The 8,939-nt window shown below is 34.5% G+C and overlaps 1 protein-coding gene across 5 annotated transcripts in view; it reads right to left on the bottom strand.

The window, feature by feature from the left end:
* LOC117172324 (protein takeout) overlaps positions 1-8,939 on the bottom strand; it is a 126,930-nt gene that overhangs the window by 14,079 nt on the left and 103,912 nt on the right. The window contains exons 3-7 of one of the 5 annotated variants that reach the window (XR_004467010.1): positions 6,598-6,768; positions 4,820-6,515; positions 4,550-4,679; positions 4,135-4,297; positions 3,869-3,987 (exon numbers count right to left, since the gene is read on the bottom strand). Coding sequence is in view for 1 of the 5 variants with exons in the window: in XM_033360111.1 (XP_033216002.1) it covers positions 3,838-3,987 (150 nt within the window). In the remaining 4 variants the exon portion in view is untranslated. Of the gene's footprint in view, positions 1-3,837; positions 3,988-4,134; positions 4,298-4,549; positions 6,516-6,597; positions 6,769-8,939 lie in introns of those variants that run through there. The other 4 variants (XR_004467009.1, XR_004467011.1, XR_004467012.1 and 1 more) reach the window with 4 other exon arrangements.

Raw genomic sequence — 8,939 nt, 5'->3', positions numbered from 1 at the left:
GAGGGAGCTCTTCTTAATATTTTGACACCAAAATCATGTCGATACACCTTACCGACTGCGAGTAAAGCCACCCACGCTTTAACTTGACAGACTGTACATGGTCCTTTAAGATCATTATGGTGTCGTTCACTCAATCTTTATCATGGCAAAAACAAAAGTCGCTTAATTCAAGACTTTCTCCTTGTCTGAGTTGAAACTTTTTGGGGCCTTGCTTCTCACTGCTCTGCTTGACTATAAGATTTTCATCGCATGAGTTATTGGACTCTTATTTGTGTTCGAATGGACCTAACTGGATTAAAGAGACTGAGATTTGTAATCTGACTGATCAGTGCTCATCCCTTGTTAAACTTGTGCGTACTAAGACGTATCGTTATAGGTTTTGTCCAGTTTTTTCCATAGGTTTATCCAGTGGAACGCTACTTGGTAACCAAAAAACTAAATCAAGGTCTCAATTTCTGGCTGAGGAGTACACAGGTACATGACTTTAAGTATGCGATTAATAGCTTTACGCCTGGATTGCCGGTTTTTAGGAGAAAAAGCGATTTGGTTAAACTCGCTCCCTTTTTTCACGGTCAAGGACGTCTTCGTGTTGGTGTTCGACTCCAAAAATCTCTGCTCTCTTTTGATCAGAAACACCTAGTAATTTTACCTAAAACTGATTATGTAACTGATATTATAATTTTACAGGCTGACCTGAGGACAATGCATGGTGGCCAACAACTAATGCTGTCCTTTATCATGAGAAGGTATCGAATTATCAGAGCGAAATCGTTAATAAATAGCATTGTTCACAAGTGCGTCATATGCGAACGATTTCGGAACCAAACACCTGATCAACTAATGGGTTAGCTTCCTACTGATAGAGTTCCCGAATCCAAGCCCTTCGCATGCACTGATGTAAATTATGGTGTCTTACAATGGATGAGGGTTTCATCAGGAACGGGACATAAATCATACAAGGGTCATGTGTGTCTTTTTATTTATCTTTCTTCAACAGACTTGCATTTGGAAGCTGTCTCAGATTTATCCTCAGATAGTTTTATTCATCGTTTAAACGGGTTTTTCTCTTTGAGGTACATGTTCTAGACTTTACAGCGATAACGGCACTAACTTTGTACTTGCAGATCGGGAGTTGCGAGCGCTGCTTCGAGGAAACTCTCAAATTATCGCAAAATTTGCTGAATGCTTGGTTAACAAAGGGACTACCTGGTCCTTTATTCCGACACATGCTCCTCACGCTGGAGGTATCCGGGAAGCAGGGATTAAGTCAACTAAGCGCCATCTTCGCCGTTGTATTGGAGAGAGTCGCATGAACTTTAAGGAATTTACCACTATGCTCTGTCAAATTCAGGCGTCCCTTAATTCACATCCGATCGCTCCGATCTTAAGGGTGCCAACTGCGTCATCAGACCTGAATCCTGGGCACTTACTAACCGAAGTCCATATTTCTACTTTTCCTGATCCGTTCTTGAGGGACCGTAAAAATGATTCTCTTTCCAGATTCTTCTTGTTTACTAAGATTCATGACAATTTTTGGTGCCAGTGGTCAAGGGAGTACTTCCATCACTTATTACAGAGGAACAACTCGTTGGTGGATACTCACCAAGTTCAATTGGGCGACCTTTTACTGGTGAAGCAGGACCTCATGTCCTTCCAGTCAAAGCGCCGTAATAATATGTGTTACTACTTATAATTTGAAAAATATTCGGCACTTTAACGAATATTCAACTTCAACATTCTTTCCTTTTTCTTTTCTTTTTGTAACATTTCTACTCGTTAAGCCTAAATCACGGGGAACAGGCTGTTTAGAATTGCTGTAAACGTTGGTGCCACAGACCACTGTCGCCTCAATTGGGACTTCTTGACATCCAAAACTTCCTCGCTTATAACAGAAATTAATTTATTTTGATGATTTACGAAATAAAGACTTTCAAGAGGGAAATTGAGAATGGTCAGATCAATATAAGCGGGAATTTAAGAACGTTAAAATTTTCCCTTGAAAAAGGTGGTCTGTTCCGAGATTTACTTTTACCTTTACCTATAACTAGGTTCTATGGCTTCATTTCTATTTTAAAAGAGCTATCTGCTAATGGTCTGAAAGTTCTTCAGATTCTATAATGATACCAATCTATTCATTTGTTGATTAATATCGCTCTATAAAAAGGAATCGCATTCAACAGTTTCATTGTTTAATTGCATCAAATTATTTCTTAAGTCTCATGCGTCTATTGTAGGTAAATCCTCGTTATTCCAAACCGAGGTATTGTTTTCTCGATTTTAGGTTCTTTTTAGCTTATCGATTATTAATCGCTTTTGGGTAGGTACCTTTTGGGAGGGTATTTTGAGATGTAGTAGATACCATATTTCGGACTACTGGTCTTGTCCCGAAATTATTCAAATCGTTGTTATGGATCAAAAGTGCAGCAGAACCCTCCAAATCCAAGTTTTAGTGTTCCCTTTATTCATGCCATGGACTTTAAGAATTTCATTTAGCGCGATTTGTGAGGGTGCGGGCTTTGCATATATATTTGTTACCGCGCTTAAATGTTTTGCTAACTCAGGCGATTAAAATTTTCAACGAAAAGACAAATTCATACTGTGATTCCTTTCAGGTTTTATTTAATTTAAGTAATTGTTTTAAACTTATCAATTTATTTTTTTCAAATTTGGGTAATGTTATTTTTAACCTTTAGAATGTTTTGCGTTTAACCCTGTTCTATGTTTATTTATTTCTAATTTCGAATCTCGTTTAGTCAAATATTTAAACAAAATTTTTTAAATAATTCCCGACTTTTGTTTATTTTTTGCATATTATTGAAAAGGAAATAACGGTTTATAGCCACTTGAATGTTAAAAATAGCCAACAGTCCGTGTACAGTTATTAGCAGTCCTGAAGTTGGGACCGGAATAACCAGTTAGGGGCGTCGATGATCCTAGAGAGAATCGCCGATCGTAGGGAAGTATCACAGGAGGCTAGAGCTTCGGTTTGTGTCTAGGACTGCCCATATTCAATTCTGGAGATACGGTTGTTTGACATTTCTAGTTAAGCTTACTAGCGACGGAGTACGACTGACAAAGGGATGCGTTATCATCAAAGGCTTGAAGACCCCTCCAAAGGCTTTGGCTAATTTCGGATTCGACAATCGAGTCACTGTTTATGTTAACAGATCTGTTACATAATATTAGAAGAAACTGAGAGTCTGTAAACGCTGAGGGGACACATGATTCATAATTACAGAGTTAAGGTAATAATTACGTAATGGTTTTGTCAACAGGAATAATTAATTGGTATTAGGCCTTGCCCTAAAAATAAGGGTTTCCTACCTTAATGTTCTCTAAATATGTCGTTTAAACATGCGCCTCCCATATTTTCCCAACCCCACTTCTCTTTTATACCCCTACTTTCCCTATAGTCCTCTACTTCCTCTCTACATCTCTGCTCCCCCTGCCAACACTTTAACCTTTGCTTCCCATCTATTCCTCAACTTTCCCCCTCTCCTCACTTTCCGAATTTCCCCTCACTTTCTCTACCTTCTCACTTCCCCTTACTTCTTCTAGTTATAATATCCTCATTTTCTTAAATTGTGAATTGTAAGCTGCGAGTTGTCGATGGTGAGTTGTGGGCTGTGAGTTATGAGTTCCCCGCACTTTCCCTTCTTGAAAAAAGTGCGATGAAATGACAGCCGACCAAAACTATAAGGGTTTCTTCCAGGGGCTACAAAACCCTAAAACCTAAACATTTCGCTCTTATTGAAAATTGATGTGCTTAAATTGCTGCGGAATTGAAACATTAGATTTCACTGAGTGATTATTAGATTGACAGTTGCAAGTACTCACGCAGAACGGTATTGCCATCGTGGACATTTTCGACGCCCATCTTTATGTCTTTAACACTGAAGTCCATCTTCAACTGCTGAAGTTTAAGATACCGCCGATCTTGTACCATGAAAGGTTTGGCCCTGATGAAAACTTTGGCTTCAACTCCATCTGCATGATAAGCAAAAAATAAAATTATGAAGTAAAAAGTCGCTATAAAAAATCTCTTATTTAAACTTGCGTAACCCAATCTTATTATTGATTGAGGTGTAGTTAAGAAGACATTTACAAATAAAAGGTATCCAAATATTCACTAACGGAAATATCAATTAGTTAATCACATTCAGTGAAATTTAAGACAATTAGCGAGTATATTTCTCCATTTCTCGAAGACTTTTTTCCTTTGTAAAGAGGGTTTCTGGGCGGATACAAAGAAAACGTTTGAGGTAAAGTTCAGCATGTCAGCATAAGATCGACGGGGCTGGTGACAAATAAGAGAATAGTTACATAAATGCATGAAGAATTTATCCATGAATGTACTATAAATATCAAAGAAAAGTTTTCTTAAATCACAAGTCTCGTTATATTACTTGTTTTCGTTTGAAGCACGTGAATATTTTTCTTACGCTAAGAAAATTATTTGTATGTGGATTAAGATAAATTCTAATTCCATAGGATAAGTTCTGCTACAAAACGATGTTTTTTGTAAAAAACGGAAATGATTAATAATTACCATGAAATATGGTGACTTAGAATTTCTTTAGGAAAAAATATGCATGCAAATATTATCAGGTGTATGCATTTTAATTTCCATCAGACTTTATCCATTGTTCTCAAAAATTGTCACTTTCAGTTCTAAAAATCTGTGAAAACACTTGCACAATTTAAAATAACTTATAATTTTCTTTTCTTTAAATTAATTATATTTTTTAATTAAGGATATTATTCCTTTGCTAAATCCTGGACGTTCATTGTTGGAAAGAAGAATCTATTTGAAACTTACGGAATGCTATCTATTTTTCTCGAACGAGTACCGAGCTCGTTTTCATGTTCCCGCAAAAGCAGCTATTCGTGGCGGTGTTTAGTGAAGAGTGCACTTCCTCGATCAGTCCTCGTATCGTGCCGGTCTCTCCATTCATCACACCCGTTCACCCTCTCTCTCTTCTTCATTAATAAACGCGCATGCAATTATCGGATTTCCTTGAATTCGATTCCGTTTCACGTAATAGCTACATTTTTAAGATACATACAATACTTTAGGTTATGAATTCATAAGAGGTCATTCAGTAGCGTAATATAAATAATGGTCTCCCACTTTGAATTTATAAATGTATTTTCAATTCCACAAATATTCTGAACTGCTTCAGTATGAAGAATATAAAGATAATACAACAAGCGTTTCAAAATTTCATAATTTTCGATTTTTTCGAACCACAGACAAGAGAATTTTTTCTTCAAATTTGAAAAAATTGAAAGACTATCAATATTTTTTCATTTATTTACTATGAAGGCATTAAGCATTGTAAACATTGTACAGAAAACTCGGATTTCACCTAGTTCAAGGGAATAATTCTTTTTTACAAAAACTAGATTAGTTTACTGTCAGTTGGGCATGTATATCAAATTTATATCACAAAGAATACTATACTAAAAGACGAACTTCCAAATACTCTCTTGAAATTAAGTCGTATCATTTCAATTGTTGAAACAGCTAGAAGTGTTTCACGGACAATCCGTGCTATTTCACTGATTCACTCAGTAGAATTCCGTCACTGGTTCAATCAGTGCGGATTACTCATTACTTAGTGCTAGTTAGGCATGATTCTTATCAATCAACACTTTGGTGCTAATCGTTGCACAATTATCTTTTAAACCCCTCACTTCGCATTCACAACAATAAATAAGAGCCCGGCTGCAATATAATAGGATATAATACATCGCGTCTGCATGTGTGGAGACTCGTAATCGTGATTACGTCAATGTATAGAGTTGCTTTAAGAAAAATCCAAATGGTCAAGGGCCAGCCACACTTTCAAGCGAAATATGCCATATACACAGCTTATTACCGCATGGCTCCAATTATTTCTAACACAAACACCAGTACCCAATAATGGCCGTTGTCAAGAACGACAAACCCCTGGTTCACCAATAATAATTCAAAATACTGATTCAGCCATTGACAATTTTCCTAGTTTAATTTAAAAGAGCATTAAAAAATTTCTCTGCAGATTCTTCAGGTTCTTATTTGATACTTTTGGATTGGTGTTCAGTATTAGTTATTTTATACTAAATTCTATCATTATATCTTGTTATTTTAATTTTTTTCTTAAAAGCACTGTGGGAATTTTATTTTAAATGGTATCAGATAGTGTTTGTAATTAATACCCAAAAAACGGCTTAACTACGACAAAAATATGTACAATCTCCAACATAATATTAGTTTATATCTGCTCTCTAAATCGCTGAACCAGTGAAACTGACATTATTTGAAACAGTATCCTGCTTTTTCACCGGGGAACCAGTGGGATTTCGGTGTTTCACTGTTGAAAAAATATCAGACATTAAGAAAATCAGAGAATATTGTCAATGAAATAAGTTATATATGTAGAATACAGCATTGTGACATCTATAAGAATCTAATCCCTTTCACTTCCACCACCCCCTTTGGGATCCAGGTTAATTTCCTCAAGTTAATTCACCTGGAAACAAAAATAAAAGAATACATTTTATAAACTTATTAGATCGCAGAACTATGACAATTATATTTACAAAGTTCTATACCGTGAATATAATTAATACAAAGTGAAATTCGTGATGATTCAATGTTCAATTCACTTGCATCATTGGTGTTGGAATTTCTGATGATACGTAATATATTTTCACGACGTTTAGAGGCACCAACTCCGGGGGAGGGGGCAGGTCGGGCGGCAGCACGACCTGTTTTGAGGAGTTCTTAAAATTGGGAAATATATTGTGTAAATAAATTAACTAAAAATGCACGGAAATTAAGGGAAAATAATTAACTGAAGAAAGTGAAATAAAACAGAACGTGTACAAATCCATAATTCGCACGATTAAATTTATGTTTATCAAAAGGTACGGGAATATTACATATAAAAGCACCATTTTGTAACAATCTTTGAATTTTCAAAAGTATAAAAAAGAATGCTTCCAATATATCTCTTTGCTGTATGCCAGCATAAATAAAACGGGTACAAAAAAATTCATTTGGAGAAAAATTAGATCAGAGTTAAATAACTAATCATTTTTTTAAATTAGCAATTATAAGTGATGCAAGAACGTATCCTGATTAATTTTGTCGATTACAAAAAATATATCGTAGAAAAAGACTGATTAATAAATTTTTCCTAAACAGTTTTTTATAAATCCAATAAAAAATATGTCTAACTTATCATCAGACCAGCCATCTGCTCAAATCCATACTTAATGTTTCAACCTATAATATTAATTTTAATTTTTTTAGATTTTCAGATCATTTTCGAGTCATTTAAACATTTTTCTTATTTCGATCTCCGTATTTTACAATATTATAATAATAAAAACAAAATAATGACCAAACGCTATTTTTCAATTTAATTTGACCTCTTATACATTTTTTATTGAAATTGCTGATTCCTTATTGTATAGAAAAATTATTATCAATTACTTATGTTTATGAAAATTTAAAAAATATAATTTAGGCATGTAGGTATACAAGCATGGAGAAAAGTTTAAAAACTATTGAGATTGGGGATAGAAAAATATAGCGTTTTCGGGATTCAATGTGACCATCCTAACCTGACCTCATTTCAAAGTTTCGCAAACATAAATTGAATTTAAATTTTTAAAAATTCAAATACAATCACATCATTGTAACCGACTTAAATTTTTAATTTACCAAAAAATAGTTCCGCACTTCTCATTTCCTGGTAGGCTCTGTAGCCTTTTTAATCTGTCATTATTGCTTGCTTCACTAACTGAGATAGATAAAATAGTTATATCATTTCCTATTCCCCAATTTCTATCTTTTTCAATCACTCTACTTTCAACGGAGCTGTCTAACACCCATTGCATTATGTTGTTTTGCGAATATCTTGTGGACGACAGTTATATTTTTTTAAAGGTCGATATCTATATCAGAGATTATTGCTTGGATTACTGATTTTGTTCTTTTTTTAGCCGCTTTCTGACCGACTTATAAACTGAGATTGTGGAACCGAATTACAGTCAAGAAAAGTGCTGAAATCATAAGAAGTGTTCCAAAGTGACTCGGCGCAGATCTTTATTGCTTTCTACGACTTAAGAATGCAAAGATTGCACCCTAGTTATTACAGTACACTACACCTTATATCTTTCAAGGAGATCTGAACCAGTAAGTTGAAAAATAAATTGAAAATCAAATTAACCCAAGTTATGATACGAGATCACCATGACCAGAAGTTTTTTCAGAAACTATGACTTCCTAAATTTTTAGCTATAAGAATAAAACAATTAAATAAAATGTTTTGCGGCAAATTGTCTTTTACAAGAACTTGACTATTCTACATAAAATTTTAAAACATAATTCCGTCTTAGTTGTTAATCTTATAGAATTGTAATACATTACAAAATGACTAAACCTCATCCCAAAATTTCTTCAAAATTTTCGGACTTTCGGATTTGAATTTTTCGGACTATTCCTGTATTTTACGCAATTCCTTCATAGTAGACAAGTGGTTATTTTATAATACCGAAAATTTCATTAAAATTTTTTAAATCTCCAAATGTCTATTGTGTTTTATATATATACCTTTTATAAAAACAAATACGTCATTCAATAAAGTAAGAAAGTTGTTATAATCGTATTTTTGGCCTCGAAAAGGACATTTCTTTTCCTGAGCGGCTTTAAGCACCTAGCAATGACAATTCTGTCAAATATATAGAAAGAGTCTTGTAAACATTATGATAAAACTAATAAAAATCAAATTCGAGGTATCCAGTGTTTGTGAACTATAGATCTATAGACCTCAGTTCTATCAAATGTAGCTGCAAGTCCCCACTGTGTGAAAATAGCGAAATTCCCCGCGTGCCTCGCCCCCGGACAAAGCGTTTGTTAAGTGTTCAATGGTTTTAACGTACGAAGT

The sequence above is a fragment of the Belonocnema kinseyi genome, chromosome 1, assembly GCF_010883055.1.
Source record: "Belonocnema kinseyi isolate 2016_QV_RU_SX_M_011 chromosome 1, B_treatae_v1, whole genome shotgun sequence".
Classification (NCBI taxonomy): Eukaryota; Metazoa; Arthropoda; class Insecta; order Hymenoptera; family Cynipidae; genus Belonocnema; species Belonocnema kinseyi.
This window is presented reverse-complemented; position numbering and strand designations above follow the sequence as displayed.